The following is a 24,835-nucleotide window of genomic DNA, read 5'->3' on the forward strand; positions in this document are numbered from 1 at the left end:
ATGCATTTTATGGTCTTAGCTGCACATGCAAATGTGCATTTAAGTTTATATGTCTCTTTAATGTACTTATAAAAAATTACAATGATGAAAAATCCATCCCTGGACTTGAAGTGCCATTATTTGTCAGAGGTATCCAAGAGATGATCGATCTGGGTTAAAAGGGTCCATGATGAGCAGAAATTTAAAGAGGATTTGAGCATTGGCCATGGTTGTTACCCCCATTCCACTGCTCAGCATTAACTGCAGCTTCCCAGTCATTTGCTCTGAAGGACATTGCACAGCCCTAGTAAAATAGTAGTCTTGCTGGTATGACAATGGTTCTGTTGATTCTGCAGACAGGAGGCTCCCCTTGGTGGTTGCTAGGAGTGCTCCTTAGCCAGGGACACCCGGCAGTGAATTGTAAATTGTGTTTGTGGAGGTCCTCATTTTTCTAAAAAAAAAAAAAAGTTCAGTCCATATCTTCGCTACCCCTCAGAAACCTCCCAATGGTTGCCCGTTCACCTTGTATCAAACAGCATGGCCTAGTGGAAAGAGCATGGACTTGGGAGTCAGAGGACTTGGTTTCTAATCCCTGCTCTGCCACTTATCTGCTGGGGGGCTTTGGGCAAGTGACTCAACTTCTCTGTGCCTCAGTTCCCCCGAAGGCAAAACAGGGATCTAATACCTGTTTCCTACCTTCTTAAACTGTGAGCCCCAGCCACGGAACCTGATTATCTTTCATCTGCCCAGCACTTAATACAATGCTTGTCACAGAGTAAGCACTTGACAAATACCACAATTGTTCCCTTCATGACCGTGTTAGGCACTCAGATCTTTCTCTCCTACCTTACCTAACTGATCTACTACAATCCAACCCATACACTCCCCTCCATTAATTCCAACCTATTCTCTGTAACCTGGTCTCATCTATCCCTCGCTCGCTCATGCCCTAGGTCTGAACTAGAATGTTCGCCCCCTTCACATCTAACTTACCACTACTCTCCCAGCCTTCAAAGCCTCACTAAAATCACATCTCCAAGAGGCCTTCCCTGACTAAGCCTTCATTTCCTCTACCTGCCTTCTCTTCTGTGTCACCTGTTCACTCAGATCTATACCCCTTCAGCAGTTGATAGTCACCTGTAGCCCTAGGGCAGTTATGGACATATTCTTACACTCTGACTTTTTCTGTATTGGTAATTTATTTTCACGTCTGTCTTCTCTTCTAGACTGGTAAGCCCACGAGGGGTCATTTCTACCAATTCTATTGTATTGTACTTAATAGAGTATGGTGCTCTGCATACAGTAGGGGCTCAATAAGTAGCATTGCTTGACTGATTGGCTCTGTGTGCAGGGATGCAGCCCTGGATTGTGTGTGCAGACTTTTGGCTGTGGAGTGGGCTGGCCTCAAGCCTTCCCTGAAAGTACCTAGTCCCAAACGCAAGCCTTTCTAAGTCTCAGTGTAAAGACATATTTGGGACTTGCTGGAGTCCTGGCTCTTTGTTAGATGGAATGTGTTTTGCCCCAGGAAAACATGACCCACTTAAAAAAAATTCTACAATCATGGACCCTCCTAAAAGGGTCCCAGCATACAAGTATAATTCAATGTCAATGAAAATTCACTCAATAATTGTTAGCAGAGGTGCTGATTAAAGTAAAAATTGATGATGACATTCAGGTATTATTACTGGGCTATATTTTTCAGTTAAATGGGGGTAATCCATGCAAGGAGGGCTTTGAAAAATCACCTCCTCACTTTGATTAAATACTAAAATGGTGGCATCTAAATGGAAGGAGAAAATTTCTTCCTTGGAGTGTTTTTCTTTGAAGATGAAAACCTCTCAAAAGCTACCAGTGTAGGTGAGAAAGTCAGGCCTGGCTATTCCCAGAAGGATCTGGGTTCTAATCCTGGCTCTGCCACTTGTCTGCTGTGTGACCTTGGGCAAGTCACTTCACTTCTCTGTGCCTCATTTACCTCATCTTTTAAAATAGGGGTTAAGACTGCAAGCCCTACATGGGACAGGGACTGCCTCCAACCTGATTAGTTTGTGTCTACCCCAGTGCTTAATACAGTGCCTGGCACATAGCGCTTAATGAATACCAATAAAAAATGCATCGGAAATGAAAGGAGCAATTTCCCAGAGTCTGAAAATCTTAGGCAAAACTTGGACGTGGAATGGCTCTCCTGCTGGATTACAAGCTCCTTGGGGGCAGGGATCATGTGTACTAATTTTACTGTACTCTCTCAAATGCTTAGTATACTGTGCTGCATATAGTAAGCACTCAATCATTAATGATGATGAGAACTGACGTACTAGCTACCTGGTCCTAGACCAGAGCCTTAATCCCACTCAGAAACCTTTCAAGACTTAGGGAGAGGAGGAGTTTAGGTAATGACCGAAGAGATTTGAGCCTAGAAACACTGAAAAATTCCCACCTTATGAGGCAATTTTCAGAACCAAAGTTGAATTTAGTCACCTGGGGAGTGCAATCTGAATTGAGTGCCTAACTAATTACTGGGCTAGTCTAAAATTGTCATTTGGGGCCTGCTAATACCTCAGTGCTGCCTTTTGGTGGTGTTCTGCTGCACTACACCTACCCTGCCCCAGCCTCTACAGTCAATCCCTGAGGTATTTATTGAGTGCTTACTCTGTACAGAGCACTGTACTGAGAGCTTCAGAGAGTATAATAAAGTGGAGCTGGAGTTGGTGGACACATTCCCTGTCCACAAGGAGTTTACAGTCTACAGCGGGAGACAGATATTCAAATAAATTCTGATTATGTACCTAAGCCCCGTGGGGCTGGGGGTGGGGTGAGTATCAAGTGCTTAAAGGGCTCAGATTCAAGTGCAAACATGACACAGAAAGGGGAGGGAGTTGGGGAAATGGGGACTTAGCTGGGGAAGGTCTCTTGGAGAAGATGTGATCTTAGTAAGGCTTTGAATGTGGGGAGAGTGGGAAGGAAATTTCAGGCCAGAAGGAGCATGTGGGCAGGGGGTTGGCAGTGAGATAAATGAGATCAAGGTACAGTGAGTAGGCTGGTTTGGAGGAGTGAAACTTTCAGCTAGGAAACACAAAATCAGAAGGCCCTACAGCTAGATTAGTGGCCTAATCTATGCCATTCTCCTCTGAGGCCCGGTCAAGCCCCTGCTTAACTCCCCAGCACCAACTGCCCACAGCAGCCAGTCGGGGAGACACCTGCCATTGAAAGAGGGCCTGGGGTTGGAGTGGAGATAGGGAGTAGACCTGGTGGACTGGGCCCACCTTTGCCAGGTTTAGGAGCCCTAGGTTCTCTGTTAACTGATTAGCTGGTATCTAACTCAGCACCTAGCACAGTGCATGGCTCAGAGTAAGCATTTAACAGATACCACAGTCAGTCAGCCACATTTAAGACATTTAACTATAGCAGAGAACAGCTTAACTGTGGACAGTGAGAAATGATAGCATGTTTCAAGAGGGGTGAGAGTCCCACAAAATCTAGTAATCTGTCCCATAGTTGCAGCATTTGCAGTGTCACCAATAGAAGTTGATGTAGAACCAGCATCTCTAACACAGCAAGATGTTTTTCTAAGCACAAATTATATTTAGAGTAATTCTTTTTCTACTGCCATGACGAGGCAGTGATTTCAGTTCTGTGAGGTGGTGTCTGTTGGCTGCACAATAGAACCATACCTTCTTCACTGGTTTTGACTAACCGAATTTATTAAATGTTAATGATTTGCTAGGCAAACATAAATGGCAAAACCATCCTTCCTGTCTCACAAGCCCATAATGGAATTATCCATGACTCCTCTCTGACATGCAACCCACATATTCAAGCCCTCATTAAATCCTGTCAGTTCTATCTTCATAACATTGCTAGAATCCACCCCTTCCTCTCCATCCAAAATGCTACCACGTTAATACAAGCACGTATTCTGTCCCGCCTTGATTATTGTATCAGCCTCCTTGCTGACCTCCTTGCCTCCTGTCTCTCCCCACTCTAGTCTATACTCCGCTCTGCTGCCCAGTTCATTTTCCTACAAAAACATTTAGACCAGTGTTTCCCCACTCCTCTTGAAACTCCAGTGGCTTCCTATCCACTCCTGTATCAAACAAAAACTACTCACCGCTTTGATTTAAAGCACTCAATCACCTTGCCCTCTCCTACCTCCCCTTGTTACTCTCCTACTCTAACTCAGCCTGCATATTTTGTTTCTCTACTGCTAGCCTTCTCTCGTACCTCAATCTCGTCTTTCTTGTCGCTGACCTCTTGCCCACACCTCTTTGGCCTGGAATGCCCTCCCTCCTCATATCAGACAGACAATTGCTCTCCTGCCCTTCAAAGCCGTATTGAAGGCACATCTCCTCCAAGAAGCCTTCCCTGACTAAGCCCTGTTTTCCACTTCTCCCACTCCCTTCTGTGCCACCCTGATATGCTCCCATCATTCATCCTCCCCTCCCAGCCCCATGACACTTATGTATACATCGGTTATTTATTTATTTATTTATGTATGTTTTCACCAATCCAGGTGTAAAGAGGCTGGTTAGAAAAGGAAACAATGGGTTTCTGAAATTTCTGGCAACACATGGGTTTCATTAGTTGAAGCACTGTTTACAGAGTCTAACATGCCATTCTGCACTCTTAAAGTGTAGAACATCAAATCTGTAATTTGGTGGTCAGAGCTGTCTCTTCACGCCTCAGTGCTGGAACACTATCCCTTAGTTTGCTAGTAACTTTTTCTCAGTTCTGCTGCCTATTGAAGCTGGTGCCTATCTTGGTGTGCATCCTGTACTCTTTTAATCACAAGAAAAAGCATAACAATGTAAACCAAAGTGCAAATTGCCCTGAGACGTGACAAACTTTTGTTTTTGTTTTCTGGGTGAAGAGTGACATCTAACAAAAATTAAGGTCTTGGGATCAGAGCCATGTAAGTCACCATTGGAGTGGCCAAATTCTTCCAGATCGCAAGGGAATCACAAGGGCAGTGTACTGAAGGGATTCCAGATGGTGAAAGAACCATAGCCTCTGAGAGCATCTAATATCCCCAGGACAGTCATTACTGACAGTATTTATTAAGTGCTTACTGTGTGCCAAGTATTGTGCTGTAGACCGGAAGCTTCTTGTGGGCATGGAGTGTGTCTGTTTATTTTTATATTGTACTCTCCCAAGTGCTTAGTACAGTGCTGTGCACACAGCTGTCAATAAATATGATGGAATGAATAAGTGCCAAGGTTAATACAAGATAGATTGGACACAGTCCATGGCCCATATGGGGCTCACAATCTAAGAGGAAGGAAGAATTGATATCTCCATTTGACAGATGAGGAAAATGAGGAACAGAGAGGTTAAGTGAGATTTTTTGGAGAGAAGGTGTTTTTAGGTTTTGGAAAAAAAAGACAGTTACAAAGTATAGTAGAAACCAATCATTTGAGCTGATGAGACGGTTTTGGAGATATGAAAAAAATGGAGCCTAGGTCTCTTGGGCAGGCGGTTGATTATGTGAGAATCTTTTCATAGTCCAGACAAGCCTCAGTTTGGGTAACTGGTCTTTCTGGTTAGCAGAAATATGGATAGTAGGTTTTCTCCTATTATCAGGCCTTCTAAGCATTGGCAGATTTAAAAGACAAATAAATCTTTGGGAAGCCTAGAAACATTTTCCTTATTTATGTTTTTCTCATCGCATCAGAATGTCTGTTAATCATAAATTTCTAATATCAAGGATACCTGAGCAGGAGTTTGTGCTTCGTGCTTTCCATGACTGGTGCAGGTGTATCCTTGGGAGGTGAACAGTACCCAAGGGGCAAGCAGAGGCACCGTTCTGCCCACCCATTCTGTCCCAGCTGAATTTAACATGCCAGGGAGCAACTCTGCCCACACCTGTGTCTTTAACGAGCCCCCCGCCCTCGTTTTTGGATTTTGGCTGGTGTGCTGTGCCATCCTGGAGAGGAAAGGGTGGAACTTGGTTGGGCCACACGATGCCTCACTGTCCCAATTCAAGTAGCCACTCCTAAAGCGCAAACACCATTTCTTAGTAGCTGGATACCGAATCAAAACAGCCAGTCAATCAATCCTTTCTCCTCCCAGAGGGCTAGCAGCCATAGGTCAACTTTTTATCTCCAATTTGTCCGGACCAAAAAAATAGCACATGCGCACCTGCACGCGTGCGCACACACCCACCCACACACACACCCACACAAACCCACACACACACCCACACCCACACACACACACCCCCAGCAACGAACAAACCTATCCTTAAATTCCACCTGATGACTTTTTGGATCATAGCATTTTGAATGAAAAAGGCAGTTTTATTGTAATTGATCATATTACAAAAATCATATGACACATTAGATATTTCACATTTGTAAGAAAGGGAAAGGATTCAGTTGTACAAACCATTAAAAAAGATATACCTATTTAAACAGGTAGTTACAGTTCAGTTTGCAACTACTTAAATGGAAAAGTAACACTGTACTAACAAAATTAGAAGACCTTAGGCTCTACTACTTCAACAAAGATGTCTTAGCCAGATTACCAAGCAAAGCAAAGCTTCCAAGGGTGTGTATGTGTTTGTGAACAGAATGCAGCCGTATATACCCTGCTTCTTCCTATGCAAGCCACCTGTTTACCAAAATTCATTGGTCCAGTGTCCGATAATGTACTGTAACTGTTCCCTTTTGAATCATTTCATATTTGTCCAGGCAGCGATATGTTCCAAGGTCACTGGAAAATACCTGCGCCTAGCAAAGAGGTGCTAACTTTATTGCATTTCCTGACATTAGCTCTCATATAATAATGATATTAGTAATAATAATCGTGGTATTAAGCACTTATTATCTGCCAGGCACTGTACTAAGTGTTGGGGTGGATACAAGCAAATTGGGTTGGACACCCACCCTGTGCCACGTGGGTGGTCTTTCAATTCCTGTTTTACAGATGAGGTAACTGAGGGCCAGAGAAGTGACTTGCTCAAGATCGTACAGCAAATAAGTGGCCAAGCCGGGATTCAATTCCGTGATCTGACTCCCGGGCCCGTGCTCTACTCACATTGCTATGCTCCTTCTTATTTAATCTCTTTGACTCTCCAAATGGTTCAGTACATAGGGATAAAACCTGGGTCCCATCACTGGATAAAGTAGGTTGAATGGTATACTTTTGTGTAAAAAATCAATCGTCTTTTGAGTTCTGAAGATCTGAAATTTTATCATTATGTGCAGGAGTGGCCAAATGAGACAACTGATGCATGATCAACAATTCCTCTCCCCAAAGTGGACGTGGTTTTTTGTGATGCCACACTTACTTCCTGGCACCTTTTTTGTTTCTGCCTTTTGGTCTTGCAGTGCTCTCTGAATGTTGTCACCTGCCAAGAAGGTCTGTGTGCCGTCATCTCCCAGCAGTCTACAGCCATGCTTTATGTCCGGTGTTCTGTTCACAGATGCATCCACATATACACGTATAAATATCCCGTGATAATGCAATAGATGTGTCCAGAAAAATTGTCAAGTGCAATTCCATATATTGAACCAAATGGTCCCATTGTGTAAAAGGAGATGCAAGCCTATGGCAACAGCTAAGGAGAGTCTCTGGTCCTGAGCCCCTGCACTGAGGCGTGGAGGAATTCCCCGGAGTCTTCATAGAGGGGAGCATTAGGAATGGTGAGGCATGGTTAGAATTCGTCCACCTCTGCATCAAACAAAAACTCCTTACCATTGACTTTAAAGCATTCCACCACTTTGCCCCATCCTACCTTACCTCACTTCTCCCCTTCTATAACCCATCCCACACACTTCACTTCTCTAGTGCTAATCTTCTCACTATGCCTTGATCTTGCCTATCTCGTGCTGACCCCTAGCCCACATCCTGCCCCTGGCCTGGAATGCCCTCCCTCTTCAAATCTGACAGACAATTACTCTCCCCGACTCCAAGCCCTTACTGAAGGCATATCTACTCCAAGAGGCCTTCCCAGACTAAGCCCTACCTTTCTTCATCTCCCACTCCCTTCTGCGTCACCCTGATTTGCTCCCCTTGCTCTTCTCCCGTTCCCTGCCCCACAGCATCTATGTACATATCTGTAATTTATTTATTTCTATTGATATCTGCTTCCTCCCCCATGTGCCCCCACAGCAGACTGTAAACTCGTTGTATGCAGTGAATGTGTCTGTTGTTGTATTGTACTCTTCCAATAAGTGCTCAGTAAATATGATTGAATGAATGAATGAATTCCCATCTTTGTTTTACAAGCCTCCGAGTCCCACAACTTCAAATGATTTAAGTATCCACAGTGGCTCAGAGGACTAAAGAGCAACTGGTAAACCCAAATCCCTGAGTTCAGTCAATCAATCGTATTTATTGAGCATTTACTGAGTGCAGAGCACTGTGCTAAGCGCTTGGGAGAATACAGTATAATGAAGTTGATAGATACTTTCCCTGTCATCAACGAGCTTACGTCTTTGAGTTCTCATACAGTTTCCTTTTGGGATGGATTTGGGGAATTTTCCCAAGTCCTACTTGGAGGTGAGGAAAACTGGGAAATCCTGTAGCACCAGGTCAGAATTTCACTAATGTGAATATGAGGTACTAATAAATATTGAAAATTTGTCTCCTAATTAAGATGTCATATACAATATTTGCAAAGTTGTGAATATTGAGTATAATGAGGGAGGACCTGATTAGGTGGATATGTGCTGGTACAAAGTTTATAGTTTCCAAATCTAGCGGGGTGGGCGTGTAGTAGATCAATAAATGCTATTTATTGAGCATTTACTGTATGCACTGTACTAAGTGTTTAAGAAAGTACAGTACAATAGAGTTGGTAGACACTCTCCTACCCTTAAGACCAAGATAAAGCAAAGATGAAATACTCTTGATTTTTTTAGACCACATGCTGTGGCTTATATTTTTAAACTCCTCTGGGCATTCTTGAAAATAGCATATTTAATTCCGGTTTTACCTTTTTTTTTCTTTTTCTAAAAAGTGGAACTTGTTCAGTGCTTGCTGTGAGTCAGAGTCTGAAGTAAGCACTGGGACAGATACAAGGTAATCAGTTTGGACACGGACCCTCTCCCACATGATGCTCACAGTCTAAATCGGAGGGAGGAGGATTTAACCCCCATTTTACAGATGAGTTAACTGAGGTCCAGAGATGTTCAGTGACTTGTCCAAAGTCACACAGCAGACAAGTAACAAAGCAGGGATTAGAACCCAAGTCCTCTGATTCGTGGACTATGCTGTTTTCACTAGGCCACACTGCTTCCTTTGGCCAACTTCAGGCTGAGCTTCAGTGGGCCTGAGTTTGTTGGGCTACATGACATGGGTCTCAGTCTTTTTTGATTTTGAGGAGTGAAGCCGGGTAGACAATTGAAAAGCCACATCCCTTCAGGAACTGTGTTGGCAAGCAAATCCTACCCATCCTAAAGTAGGTCTCGGGTTTCATTAGAGTAGCCAGGAGCATTCTCATCAACAGAACAAAGATTCTGAAAATTGATGCAGCCCACTTCCTGGGGATTTAGACACGCTGGTATTTTAACTCGTCGTTCCTTCCAGTGGCACGCTGTTGGAATTCTGGTGGCCTCCGCCTCTTCGGCATGACTTTGTGATGTCTCTGAGGAGTTTGAAGAGGGCATCTCTGCATGGCTTATGGAGGAGGACGATGGCCAGGGAGCTTACACAACTTTCACCAAATAGGACCAGTTCTGCAATATTCATGATGAGCTCCTCCCAAGGGGTGCCAAGGTTTTGCTGCAGCTTTAACCTGGTCCTGCAGAGAAGCTTAGTATTGTAAAAGAGACGGCAGGCAAATAGAATCAGGGTGATAGCCAGCACCACCTGGTAGGTGGCCATATTCTCCTTGTGCCAAGGGGCTTCCCACTTAGCCAGTTTAACAAAAAGCAGAACCAAGAAGAACATCTCTGAAATCAACGCGATCCCAAAACCAAGGCTGACCTTCACCATCTCATATTCAGGCCAGGCAGTCAACGGGTCTACCTGACAAGATGTGATCTCATGGAGGGTCCCCGCTGTGCCCAACAGTGATACCCCCACCAGGGAACTGCAGAAAGCACAGGCCAAGATTAGACCCAAGCAGCCCAAAGGCTTTTGAGGGATCGAGGTCACCACGTTCATCCAGTTTGGGTAGTTGTGGAGCAAGAATGTAAAAAGCATCACCATCTGAAGGTACTGAGCATTGAAGTAGCACACGTTGAAAAAAAAAGAAAGCACCCCACAGATCAAGTTACTTGTACTTATGTACTTTGGTCTAACAAAGGCAGTAAATGAAAAGAGTGTCACTAGAATATTGGTAACTGCCAGATCCCAAAGAAATATATCCAGTTTTTCCAAGGTTGTGCGCTTCCGTATGAAGGTGGTCAAGATAAACGCGCCGGCCGCTAGACTTGTTGGAACGAATAGGGCAAAGTAGGCCTGCATAAATCTTGATATGATGCTCTGAGAAGCAATGATGCTTTCAAAATCAGCCCCCAGGTGGGTTGGGTATCTTATCCATGTCATGTTATGTGAAATCATTTTTTCTGCGCAGATGCCTCTTCTGGTCTATAGCAATTGCAATTCCAATCTGAAAAACAACAACAAAAAACCCCCCAAGAAATGATCATTCAGTAATGAGCTGTCCACTTCAGCTGGCTTACCATGTCAGATCTTTTGGAAAAAAAAAAAAGCCGTGAGGCCTTGGCAGTTTGTTGCCTGGGGAGTGGCAAACTGCCCTTCTTCATTCTTAGGCATTGGGGAACACAGGCCTGGGCGGGGAAAGGCAGCTGTTTAAGTTTAAGGTGCTTGGGGATTTTCCTCTTGGGCCCATCAGTGAAATGAAGGGTTGCCATCCTGTCCTGGCCCTCGTTCAGTCTTCCCATCCATATCCCTACTGAGACCTATCCCAGCCAGGACACACACCAGCTCCCACAACTCCTCTCTGGAGAGCTCTGATCCATGGGGTGAATTGGCTCAAGTGTCCTGGGACCCTGAAGGCCTAGAGACCATCACATTACTCCATTTCCAACCAAGGGGACCCGAGAAGCCAACGCAGCCAGGCTCTCCTCATTTATCCCTCACTCTTGCCCAACACCCTCCACCTCAGGCATGTGACCCTGACCCTTTGGCACTTTTGTCATTGTCCCACCCCTCCCTTTCCCCAAGCTTGTTAGGGAATCCTAGTAAATCCAGGTCCAAGCCCTGCCACCCCTACCTCCAAAGAAGGCTCTGAAATTCCATCTAGTGTAAGACTTGGGGGTTAAACCAAAAGGGGTTAGGCTGCTAATTTGCTCTTTCAGTTGCTTCTTTGTTTCTCCTTCCAATTTTGGGGATGGGGGACACCCTCCCTCCTCCCCCCCCCATGATATATTTTTAAGTGGTTTATGTGGCCGCAAAGTCATCTGTGAGTCAAGGGCAGAACTTGGAATCCAGAGGTGAAATACAGAAAAAGAATAATGAAAGGATTTGATTCTCAGTCTAACATTTGTATTTCTCATTTTAGTGCTGGATTTATTCATTTTTGGAGTAACTGTATTAACTGACTGCAGTCCATACAGTGGAAATCATAGGCACACTAGTATTTGTATTTTAAAATTCTCATGGGGCAAAGATAGTACATTGCAAAATCCACATGTGGCTCAGTCAGTTATCCTATCTAAAGCATAATCCCCCTTTGGGTGGCAATCTGATTTGCCGGTTTTTAGTCCATAGTACATTTTACTGCTGAGTTATAGATACCCAGAATCAGGAATTCAAATTACAGTGCTCACAGACTGTTAACTCCAATGGTCCCATCATGTGACAATCCAAAAATGCTGTTTCCATACAAATGGAACTTTCTTTTTTTTAAAAATAATCTTTAAGTCAATAGTCAACTGGATTGCACATCTACAAGAGGCCTTCCCTGACTGAACCCTCATTTCCCCTCATTTCTCTCACTCCCTACTGTGTAAACCTTGCCCTTGGATTTACACTGTTTATTCATCCCAAACATAGCCCCATAGCACTTTTGGTGTATTTGTAATTTCTTTATATTAATATCTGTATTTCCCTCTAGATTGTAAGATCACCTTGGGCAGGAAGCATGGCTACCAACTGTTATTGGGAGGCCAAGTGCTTAGTACAGTGCTCTGCACAGAGTAAACACTCAATACATATGATTATGTGCGTATTTGTAATCTATATTAATGGTTTTCTCCCCTTCTAGTCCATAATAATAATAATAATGTTGGTATTTGTTAAGCGCTTACTATGTGCTGAGCACTGTTCTAAGCGCTGGGGTAGACATAGGGGAATCAGGTTGTCCCACGTGGGGCTCACAGTCTTAATCCCCATTTTACAGATGAGGGAACTGAGGCCCAGAGAAGTGAAGTGACTTGCCCACAGTCACACAGCCGACAAGTGGCAGAGCTGGGATTCGAACTCATGAGCCCTGACTCCAAAGCCCATGCTCTTTCCACTGAGCCACGCTGCTTCTCTAAGCTCATTGTGTGCTGGGAATGTGTCTATTTATTGTTATATTCTTCTAAGCACTTAATACAGTGCTCTGCACACAGTAAGTTTTCAATCAATATGATTAGGTGAATGAATTGATTGATTAAAGGTTGTTAGAATAGAGAATGACACCCAGTGAGGTTAGTTTGGGAAGAAAGGAAAAGTAAGAAGGAGAAATCTGATGTAGTGCCTTAAAGTCAGGCACATAGTAAGGGGAACCATTGAGTATCAGTGACAGTTCATCATGTAATCACTTAGTCACTTCCCTCTCAGTCATTTCAGTTTTGAGTTTCATTTTCTAATGCAATCTGTGCAACATTTTAGATGTTATATAGTCCTAATCTGACCCTTTTGCCCTGTCATCTAGAATGCTTCCTGAGGGGATTTCATATGCCTGGTAGAATTTTTCTGTAGTAGCCACCCTGCCAGGGATTTTTAGGAATAAAGTTTGAATGAACTTTACCAAGGAACGATTGGATGTTCTATCTTTTTCCCTTTAAATTGCAATCCCAAATTACCTCTTAACACTTTCACATGCAATGAGAAGCAGCATGGTCTAGTGGATAGAACACGGGCTTGGGAGTCAGAAGGACCTGGGTTCTAATGCTGAGCCACCACTTGTCTGCTGTGTGACCTTGGGCAAGTCACTTCACTTCTCTGTGCTTCAGTTACCTCATCTGTAAAATGAGGATTCAGTACTTGGACTGTGAGACCCAGAGGGATAGAGACTGTGTCCGATCTGCGTACACTGTATCTACAGTACAACGCTTGGCATAAAATAAGCATGTTATTATTATTATTATTAGGAGGCCAGGTAATAATAATATGAAGGCTTATTAATAAAAGCATTATCAAAAGCACATCTCCTGTGCTTTTATTATTATTATTATTATTCTACAATAATTATAGTGCCTTTTCCAGTCTTTTAAAAAATTCAACTTTTGGCTTCTGAAGCATTCTCAGCCAATCAGTCAGTCATATTTATGGAGCCTTTACTGTATGCCAAGCACTGTACTAAGCACTTGGGGGAGTACAATATGACAATAAATGGACACATTCCTTGCCCACAGTGATTTTTTCATTCATTCAATAGTATTTATTGAGCACTTACTATGTGCAGAGCACTGTACTAAGCGCTTGGAACGTACAAATCGGCAACAGATAGAGACAGTCTTCTTATTGCGTAGAGCCACCTGACAGATTGAGCAGCAAGAGAGGGAGAAAGCCAAGCTGGGAGCCTCAGAGCCCAGAAACTAGGCTATTGCTAAAACAGCTGCTTTGTTTCATTTTCCATTCAGCTAATTAATCAACCAAAAATATTTATTGAGTGCCAGTAGTGTGCAAGGGACACTGCTAGGCTCTTTGCAAAGTTACTGAGAGTGAGTTACAGACAAGGAGCATGTCATAGTCTCTGCCCTTAAGGGGTTTGCAAACATAAATACACAAAAGTATAAGTAGAGAACTGCAAGTGACAGGCAAAGAGACATGCAGGAAAAACATTCTCCAGAAGTAGACATTGCTTTGCTCTTTAGCCATTCATATAATTTGCATTACATTTAAAAATGTCTTTGTCCAACTTAAATGGAAAAATGGATCCTATGCATTTATTAATTCTTATTACAGTTTAATAGGTGTGCTTAGCTTCTACTACCCCAGAGGTTTCCTGGATTAGCTACCGGTTTTTCTTATCACTCAAAGCTGGTGAGAATACATGAAGGTAAAGATGGATTTCAGTGTCAGGAGCCATCTCTCAGAATTTAAAGTGGTGAATTATTGCTGTGAGACAGAATGACTTTTAAATTAAGACTATGGCTGGTCTTGGAGGGAATCAGGTGAACACTTCTTTATTAAAGCATATTGGAAAGAAAATCTTTTGTATGTTGGTCATGGGTTAAGAAACAAAATTAGTTTATTCAGATGAGAGTAAAGAGCATGAGCCATTAAGTGAAATATCTGTTGCTGTATAAGTGTGAAGGCCACTTCTCTGTGGATACCAAAGAAGGATCCAGTGTGGGGCTGGGGTTGGGGGAAACATGGAAGTTAAAACTGTATAATGTATTAGCTTGCACACATCTTGCCCCTTTGGCATATAGGTAGAGAATCAGCTGTAAGCTCTTGAAATTTATGATTTGGGAAACTGGATGCAAGATGTGTCCTCAGGGTGGGACTGTCCTCTCTAGAATTTTCCATTTTGCTGCGGTTCAGCAAAACCCCTGAGTTGCTGTAAGACCTGTCTTTAAGGATAACTCTCTCAATTGGGTGGCAAGACGAAGTGGTTATTTTTATGCTCTTGAATGCTGTTTACGGCTTGTGCTATGTTAAGCTCTGCTGATGCTTTATGTATTTTGACTAAGGTTTTGTTTTATTATATCTGGGTCCAGAGGCTATTTGAGGAAAAGGATGGAATTTAAAGACTCTAAGAAGCCTGCACATTCTGTTTGGGTCACCTCACCCCATCATCATTTTAGTATTTGGTTAGGTTTTGGAGGTGGGGGAGAAAAGAGAGGGTAGGGACATATTTGTTTTTTGGAGCTGAGGCTGAGGGATGCTATGTTGTCTGTTAAGACTGAGGCCCTGTTGGCCCTCTGAGGGCTCCAATAGGTCAGTTTAAGTTAGAGGCGTAGCTTTTCTCAGTGTACTTAGCCAAAATATCTGCCCTTAAGTTGATAACTCTGGGGCTGATGTGAGCCAGATTCCTCTCTTGTGCATTGTTGCTGAGGAAAAATAATGCATTTCAATTCACCATACTGGCCCCAGCCCCTGAAATCCTGTCCTCAGTTGTACTCAGTTGATGTGTGATTTAAGCCATCTCTAAAATTTATTCAACAGACCACTTGTCTCCCCACCTCCAGAGTCCTAAGAGGCCTTTCCCTACTAAACCCTCATTTCCCTTACTCCTCTTCTTTCTGCATTGCCTGTGTATTTGGTTTTATATCCTTTAAGCACTTGATACCTCATCCTCAGCCTCACAGCACTTATGTACATATCTGTATTTTTTTTTAATATCGGTCTCCCCCTCTAGACTATAAGCTTCTTGTAGGCAGGGAAGGTATCTACCAACTCCATTGTATTGTATTGCTAAGTGCTCAATAAATACCATTGTTTGATTAATTGATTTACCATTTAAAGGAGCAAGGGGTCAGTTTAGGATCCTAAAATTAAACAGTCCAGCTGTGTTTTGGTTGTCCAGCTTATTTCCTAGACTGACAACTCATAAATGCCCTTTTCTACTTGTTAAACAGAAAGGAGTAGAAATGCCCTCAAGGGGATCGCTACTGTTCTTGGGAGTTGCCTGTTTCATTATGCTAGAACCCTAAGATCACAGGACTGGAATTGACCTCAAGAGGTCCTCTGGTCTAGCCCAATGCCTGAAGGCAACTAAATGCCAAATTGACTGGGAGAACTTGAGGCCCCTTCTTTTTTTAAAAAAATATCTTAGTGGATTGGAGAGTGCTCAGCTTCTCCCAACAGCGTATTTTAATGTTTACTCACCCTGACAAAAAAAAAACAAAAAAAAACTTGTCAAGTCTCACTGAACTTTCTTGCAATTTAAACCCAGTTCCTATGATAAAAAGAGACATATAATCAACAATGCACACAGTAAGCACTCAATAAATACGATTGATTATATTAGTGTTTTGCAAACTGCAGGGCAGCAGTGATTTCACGGGCCTCTACCAAAGGTACTTCCCACCCCATACTTTGCAGTCCTTCTTCCATCCAAAGGTGTCTGTGTAGGTCTTCATTTGTGCTTCAAGTGAGAGAGATAAGAAAGTGGAATGGTTGTGAAACCACTAAAGGGGATGCCAATGAGGACAGTCATTGTGTCATTCCTCCTAGTAGTAGTATTTATTAAGCACACCGTACTAAGTGCTGGGCACTCCCCCCCATTGCCGCTGTAAGAGAAGTATGGTGGCTTAGATGGACCAGTGGTCTGATCCAGTAATGGCTTTCCCCTTGTTCTTACAAAAGAAAGTGAATCGGAGCACCTACCACCTAGTTATACTCCCTGGTTTGTTGTAGGCTGCTGCCAAGCTAATTCATCTTTGTGCATAAATTTGGTTCTCTTATCTTTTGTTTCAGATAGCCCAACTTGGACATACCGATTAATATATATCAATGTAAAGTGGAGCTTGTACTTCAGCATTCGTTTGTACAAGCTACTAGCTTTTAAAAATATTGCACGCCAGTTAATCAATGGTAATTAATAGTGCTTTATGAGACCTTGAGTCATGTGTGTGCAGTTCTGTAATGAAAATCACATCTCTTTTGTGTTACTATATAGCAGCTTTCTATCATCATTACAGGTTTTGATTATTGAACTGGAGTTATTAGTATTGCAACTACAACTCCACTACTGCCGTACAAATTATGTTGGTTTCCTACATGACTTATCTGGTACTAAACTACTCAAATTACAATAGCCTGTTATTTCTGGTGGAGTGAGAACAAACAGGCCTTTTTTACAAAATGCTGTGGCAAGGGGGAATAGCTGCAAATAATGAAAGTGCTGCTGTGAAATACAAATAAATGCAGGCTGATCCTAAGCAATCATCAAAATATCAAGATGGTTTCAAGTCAGAGGTAGAAGGATGATCTTAGACCTCTTTGAAAAGAAAAGGAATGGAATTCCACCCCATTTTAAGCCCTGGTCACTACCAGTTTAAGATTAGAATTTTCCCATCCAACCTAACCAACCATAAACCTGGCTAGGAAGTGTTTTCCTATTTCACTTTTTAAGGAACAGAAGAGACAAACAGCCCTTTTCTTGTCCTAAGGATGTTTTGTTTGTGGTTCATTTGGGGTTCTGTTTAATTCTCACTTTAGTATGAAGTAAGTTATTCCTTCCATCTCCCCTCCCTCTCCCTCACTGCCCCCAACTCTCTTGCTTTGAGTCTTCACATGACCCCTTTGGCAGAATCAAGCTTTTGTAGCTTGTTCTGGCTCTGTAAATGTTTCCATTGCTGCCGTCTCAAGTACTTCCAAACAAGAAACCATTTCAAATTCCCTTACATGGAATCTCAGCAAAGCCTTGTGGCCGATGGCTTTTATGGTTGGCTTTTATCTGCATGGAATCTAGGATTTTACAGAGGAAATTATAACAAGAAATTCGTACCAGGGACAATACTGGCTAATATTTTCATTTGTGCAAAGAAAAGACTTTAGGATCTGGCCTTGGTACTGATACTTTGCCCTACCTTGAAGATAGACAGCAGATCGAACATAGCATTTCTAAGTGACTTGTATGTGTATAAAGTCAAGCAGCATGGTGTACTGAATAGACCATGGGCCTGGGAGTCAGGAGGTCATGGGTTCTAATCTTGGCTCCACCACTTGTCTTCTGTGTGATCTTGGGCAAGTCACTTCACTTCTCTGTGCCTCAGTTACCTCATCTGTAAAATGGGGATTGAGACTGTGAGCCCCATGTGGAACAGGGACTGTGTCTAACTCGATTTGCTAGTATACATCCCAGCACTTCGTACAGTGCCGTGGCACGTAGTAAGTGTTTTATAAATACCATTATTATTAAGATGATTATTACCTTTCATTGCAAATGTAACCTTTGTCCAGGGAGATTAAAGCACTCACCAATCATTAGTTCAGAAATCCTCATAACAGCACTGTGAAGCAGAGTTGTGTCCATTAAGCAGTTTTTCCAGGGCCACTCTGGTGGCAAAACGACATGAGTGTCTTAGCCCAGTCCTCTGGCACCCATAATGGACCTTTTTGGGAAATCTAACCCTTTCACTCATTCATTCAGTCGTATTTATTGAGTGTTTACCCTGTGCAGTCAGCACACCTATCTCCTTGACAGTGGCTGCATAATCAAGGGTGAGGAAGATATTATTCTTTGTCCTCACGCTACAGCCGTTCCCCTTAGTGAACCCAAATACCTTACAAGTCTACTTACTGAGCCTTAAACATCCCCACTGGGAGGGCAGATGGTAATAATAATAATAATGTTGGTATTTGTTAAGTGCTTACTATGTGCTGAGCACTGTTCTAAGCGCTGGGGGAGATACAGGGTAATCAGGTTGTCCCACATGAGGCTCACAGTCTAAATCCCCATTATACAGATGAGGTAAGTGAGGCACTGAGAAGTTAAGTGACTTGCCCAAAGTCACACAGCTGACATGTGGTGGAGCGGGGATTACAACCCATGACCTCTGACTCCTAAGCCCATGCTCTTTCCACTGAGCCATGCTGGTAAACAGTACTGTCCTAAGTTTAGAAACAGGAAAATTGAGTCAAGGAAAGGTTAAATTCCATGGATCAGCATTTCCCCCAAGTGTTTAACTCATTCATTCAGTCGTATTTATTGAGTGCTTACTCTGTGAAGAGCACTGTACTAAGCATTTGGAATATACAATTCGGCAACAGATAGAGACAATCCCTGCCCAATAAAAGGCCCACAGTCTAAACAGGGGAGACAGACAGCAAAACAGAACAAAACAAGTAGTCTGGCGTAAATATCAAGATAAATAGAACCATAGTTTGACACTTAACCTCGCCCCTATTATTTAGCCTTGCTCCTCTCCCACCACAACCCAGCTCACACACATCACCGCTCTCAAGCCAACTTACTATGCTTTTTTCTTGCCTCTCATTGTTGATCTCTTGCTTTTACCCTCCCCCCTGCCTGGAACTCCCTCCTCTTTCACATCTAGCAAACCACTGTTCCCCCCATCTTCAAAGCCCTTCTAAAATCACTTATCCTCCAGGAGACCTCCCTTGATTAAGCTCTCATCGCCCACCCTATTCTCCCACCCACCACCACAAAATCAGTCACTTCATCACGTCCATGTCACCTAAGCACATGGGTTCCTAATTTCTCCCACCCCCTGTAGCACTTTATTACATATCTTTAAACTTTGTTGCTTCCCCTACCTATAATTCATTTCAGTGCCTGTCTTTCCCTATAGATTGTAAATTCCTTGAGGACAAGGATTATGTATTATTAACTCTGTGGTACTCTTCTAACCGTTTGGTACAGTACTTGACACAGAGTGAATAAAATGCTCAGTAAATACCATTGATTGGCAGTCTTTTTGCAGGGGAAGATCTCTAGGTGGAATTTGGAGGGATGAGTCTTTTCAACACACTCTTCGTCCCGTTTTTATGCTCCCCTTCCTTAGAGAACTAGCAGCATTTGCCTTAGGTTTTCCTAGTTTTCTGGATGAATGTGGTTCTGAACAAGCTTCATTACTGGAGGCCATTCAGAAGAGAAGAACATGGCATAGTAGAGAAGCAGCATGGCATATTGGATAGAGCAAGGCCCTGGGAGTCAGAAGGTCATGGGTTCTAATCCTGGCTCTGCCACTTGTCTGCTGTGTAATGTTGAGCAAGTCACTTGCTTCTTTGTGCCTCAGTTACCTCATCTGTAAAGTGGGGATTGAGACTGCGAGGCCCACATGGGACAAGGGACTGTGTCCAACTTGATTTGTTTGTACCCACCCCAGTGCTTAGTACAGTGCTGGGCACATAGTAAGGGCTTAACAAATACCATCATCATCAGAAGCCCTAATGTGCAAGCTCTTGATCTCAGCAGGCCACACAGCATGGCTGAAGAGCCGGCTTCTCTGCCTTTATCTGCCGTGTTTGCTCTGGAACTTTTCGTGCCAGTCGTGTTTGAGCAATTTTTGTTTGAAGAATGCAGCTCTACTCACTGATCTGTGTCTGCTAATTCTGTTGCACCATACTCTCCTAAGCACTTAGTACATTGCTCTGCATATAGTAAGCTCTCAATAAATACGATTGATTGAATAGGGCTCACAGTCTAAACAGGAGGGAGAACAGGAGAACTGAGTGAGACACAGAGAAGTTGACTGACTTGCCCAAAGTTACACAGCAAGCAGTTGGCAGAGCTAGGATTAGAAACCAGGGCCTCTGACTCCCAGCCCTGTGCTCTTTTCACTAGGCTCTGCTGCCTCTCATAGCAGCAGTTTTGATCTAGTAGCATAGCAATCATATTTATGGTGTGTGTGATCATATTTATGGTTTGATCATATTTTACCATATTAATCTCTTCTCACACAGCCTATGCTTAGGATCTGTGGACCACTGACATTTAACCTGCATAGAATCAGAGGTCTGTGGAGAGCTGTATGAATTCCAAAACATAAGAATGTAGAAAATATTATTATTGGGTCACATCAATACTTTGTTTAGCCTTGCACTCCACCTCTGTGGCAAAAGATGCCTGGATTCTTGTAGGAAATATGTGGTAATTGCTTTCCTTGACATTCATCTTAATAGTTAAGGACAGAACAGGTAACATTTTTCACTTTTTTTTTTTAATAGTATTTGTTAAGCACTTACTATGCATCGAGCACTGCTTTAAGTGCTGGGTGTATACATGTTAGGCTGAATTCAGTCCCCATCTCCATGAGACACATATTCTAAGTAGGAGGGAGAACCAGTATTGAATTCTCATTTTGCATTTGAGGAAACTGAGGATCAGAGAAGTTAAGTAACTTGCCCGAGGTCACACAGCAGGCAAGTGGTGGAGAGGGATTAGAATCCAGGTCCTCTGACTTCCAGGTCCGTGTTCTTTCCACTAGGCTGCGCTGCTTCCCTTCCTTTCTACATCTCTGTAATTTTCCCTCTGGTAACCCAGTATGGATAACTTGTCCTTGAATTTAGCCAAACTCCTCTTGAAATGCTATTAGCTGCCCACACGTTGTAAGTGCACGTAAGCTTATGCCTAAGTAATAATAATAATAACAACAATGTTGGTATTTGTTAAGGGTTTACTATGTGCAGAGCACTGTTCTAAGCGCTGGTGGTAGACACAGGGGAATCAGGTTGTCCCGCGTGGGGCTCACAGTCTTCATCCCCATTTTACAGATGAGGTAAGAGATGTGCACACATATTAAAAATAACACACACACACATATACACACACATGCGTGCTCTTTCATAGTTATGTCTGTGTGTGTGGGTGGGTGTGTGTATTTGTGTGTGGGCATGCAGGTATTTTTGTCTGCTTTTTTTCATGTATGCCCCTGTCCTCCCCTATATGTTTCTATCCTCTTAAGCCTAACTGTAGTTTATTCAGTGTTTGGTATTTTTTCTGCCCTAGTCTTTTACAACTTTTCTGAGACTGGCAGCCATCCAATTCTTTCACTCCCTTATTCTCTTTGGCTTCGGCCGAATGGAGCGGAATGAAGAGAAAAACATAGCAGTGTAGGAGAAGGGAAGGAGGGCTCTGGCTTCTAAAGCTACCAAGTTTTGACTTTTAGTTAGGCTGCCCAAAGCCACAAGGCATGGCAGTTCTGAGGCAGTTCTTAAAATGATTCAAAAGGACTTTCCCAGCTCCTGTGCTTTGCATGGTAAATATTTCAGAACCAGGGCAAGCAGGGCAATTGTGCCCAGGGTTTGCTCCCCACAGTAAAACTTTTATTTCTCCTAAGATAGGTTATTGACTTATTTAGGTTTAAAAATGTTAAAGCTGGGCTCTGGTTGGCTTTCTTTCCTAGACCACGCCTGCTCTGCCTGTGTCAGGATTCGGTTGGACAGCATTGGTCCGTTAAAGAGACTTGCCTCCCGTTCACGATTGCTTTTTTTCTGGGTGGTAGCAATATTTTAAACTGACAAAGGACGCCTCCTCCTTCATGTTTCATGCTCTGTGGCAACATATATGTTCCAGATGTTTCTACTATAAAAAGTTCATTGTTTTGAGCAGAGTTTGTATTTCACCGTTTCTTTCCTGGGATAAAAATGAAATAGCAGTAACTCATAGGGTGGCTTCAATCAACGTAACTGACGTATTTCCTGCTTTTTTGGTAAAACGTTTTCCTGCTCCATCTCCAAGAGACAGTATTCTACAGTCCATTAATCTTGTCTTAATGAGGAAGGGCCAAGCAAACTAATAAGTCATTTCCAGTTCCAAATTCTAGGAAAATAAACTTTTTTTTCTTTGTCCCTAGAGCCGTTCGGTGTTATAAATAAACATTAGTTTTAGAGAAAGAAACTTCCCACAGATGTTGAATTGCACCAGTCTCTTAGGCAGTTTAGATATTGTAAATCACAAGCAGAGAAATTGGGCGGGGGGTGGGGGGTAGAGACAGAGAAAGAGAAGCAATCAAAATTGAAAGCAGAATTTTTTGGGACCCGGGCTAAACCCTTACGAATTGAATACAAAGTAAGTCTCTTACCTCTGCCGTCAATGTTCCACGCTTGAAATGGTCTTAACCCTTCCTTAGTGAATTGCCAAAAGCAATGGAATGATGTTCTGGAAGAAATAATCCGTTCAGAAGAGTATGTTGTTTTCCTCTTGTCTAAATACCCATTACTTCTTGCAGTTTCGGCATACTAACTTGGAAAAACAGGCAGACGCATTACAGAAACCCTCAGTTCTGAAAGCAAAACAAGAATCTGCTCTAAAGTCATTCAAACCACACTCATTCCATTCTGAGAAGCATACGGTTTAACCATGTGACTAAAAAAATTCAAATTAACTACGTAGCGAGGTATTTTAGTATCACAGAACAGAAAAGTAGTGTGTGTGCATGTCTGGCTATACTTGTGAGTATATGAGGACATCCAGTGGTTTGTAATTCAGGTTCCAAAAGTTGGTCTGTTTTTGAAATCATCCCACCCATGGACTATACAACTTTTACAGTTGGATTTTGAAATTCTCTACTTAAAATATAAAACTGCAAAGGAAACAATGATAAGGGGGAGGGAAAATAAAAGACCACACCCACCAACTTCAAGAGCCAAAGGAAATGTTGTCATGCCCCTAACTTCACTAATACATGAAGACACATCCCGGTTTGATGTTTGTTGGAACTGTGGAATCTTTATTTAAATCTCAAGCAACATCTTTTCCAAATTTTAAAAAAGTTGATGTTGGTTTAAGAGGACGGCTTAGCAGTAAAGGAATTTAGTCTTCGACTCAACACATCTATAATCTGTGTGCTTTTAATAAGTGGTATAAAAGTTTAATTATAAAATGGTCGAGATGTAAGTGATGAATAAAGATTACAGCATATGCATCTGCCTAGCTATCCTTAATGCACAGGATTTGTTACATTATCTTCTTATGGCCTTAGGACCCTGGAAAAGATTATTTTTATTGCTGTTAATTTTCTTAAATTGGCAGTAGCTTCTTTGGTGGAAAACATATGCTAACCTAATGCTTGTGCTACCCCTCGAAAATTTATGTATCAATTACCCTCCCATAATCCCACAACTCAAGTGCTTGGTAGAAACATCATGTGTGTACAATGCAGTCAGAACTGTGGGTCCCACCGTGGCCTTTTCAGCCAGACTTGTATGCATAGGTGAATGCCACCATCAGTGGCATCAGCTTCAGATATGAAGGACAGCTGTTTATAGAAGGCCAAGAGTGAATTAGAACCTGTTATCGCTGGGGATAGGATCTCTGAGATTCATAGCTTCTCTAGGTGTGGTTGGTGCCTCATTTTTGAAAATTTCTTAAAAGAAAATAAAGCATGGGAAACCTTAAATTATAAATCAGGAAACACTTGTCATATCCTGCCTGCATTTGTCATATCCTGTCTCGACTACTACATCAGCTTCCTCGCTGACCTCCTTGCTTCCAGCTGCTCCCCGCTCCAGTTCATACTTCACTCTAAAAAAATATTCTGTGCACATCACTCCTAAAATAACCTTCACTGGTTGCCCATCCATCTCCACTTCAAACAGAAGCTACTACTATTAGCCTTAAGGCAGTCAATCAACTCTTCCCATTACAACCCAGCCCCCACACTTTGCTCTTTTATCGCCAACCTACTCACAGTACCTCAATCTTGTTTTACCCATCTTACTCCTTACCCTCCTGCCTGGAATTTGCTCACCCTTCATATCCTACAGACCATCCCATCTTAAAAGTCCTACTAAAATTATCTTCTTCAAGAAGCCTTCCCTGATCGACCCCAAATTTTCCCTAGTTGCCCTCCTTTCTCCATGCCTATGAACTTGTCTCTGTACCCCTTAATAATAATAATAATAATAATAATAATAATAATGGCATTTGTTAAGCACTTACTGTGTGCCAGGCACTGTACTAAGAGCTGGGGTAGATGCAAGCAGATTTGGTTGGACATAGTTCCTGACCTGTAGCGGGCTCACAGAATTAATCCCCAATTTACAGATGAGGTAACTGAGACACAGAGAAGGCAAGTGACTTGCCTAAGGCCACCCAGCAGACAAATGGTGGAGCCAGAATCAGATCCACGACCTTCTAACTCCCAGGCCCGTGCCCTATCCACTATGCCCCTTATGCATCTTGATACTCATTCCCACCCCAAGCTCCGCAGCTGTTATGTACATATCCTTTTATACTCTGATTCTTCCCCTTTTGGTAATTTATTTTAGCATCTCTCTCTCTCCCCTACAGTCAACCAATCAATGGTATTTATTGAGTACT

At 42.7% G+C, this 24,835-nt stretch overlaps 2 protein-coding genes across 3 annotated transcripts in view; one reads left to right on the forward strand and one right to left on the reverse strand.

The window, feature by feature from the left end:
* The window catches only part of C2H7orf50 (chromosome 2 C7orf50 homolog), a 250,345-nt gene that overhangs the window by 57,495 nt on the left and 168,015 nt on the right, over positions 1 to 24,835 (forward strand). The window lies entirely within an intron of this gene.
* LOC100085358 lies at positions 9,143 to 23,071 on the reverse strand. Its single transcript, XM_003428843.4, has 2 exons — positions 22,596 to 23,071; positions 9,143 to 10,531 (listed from the first exon to the last, which is right to left on the reverse strand). The coding sequence occupies exon 2, from the start codon at positions 10,480 to 10,482 to the stop codon at positions 9,484 to 9,486; it is 999 nt and encodes a 332-aa protein (XP_003428891.2). The 5' UTR covers positions 10,483 to 10,531; positions 22,596 to 23,071; the 3' UTR covers positions 9,143 to 9,483.

Source organism: Ornithorhynchus anatinus, chromosome 2, assembly GCF_004115215.2.
Source record: "Ornithorhynchus anatinus isolate Pmale09 chromosome 2, mOrnAna1.pri.v4, whole genome shotgun sequence".
NCBI classification, from domain to species: domain Eukaryota; kingdom Metazoa; phylum Chordata; class Mammalia; order Monotremata; family Ornithorhynchidae; genus Ornithorhynchus; species Ornithorhynchus anatinus.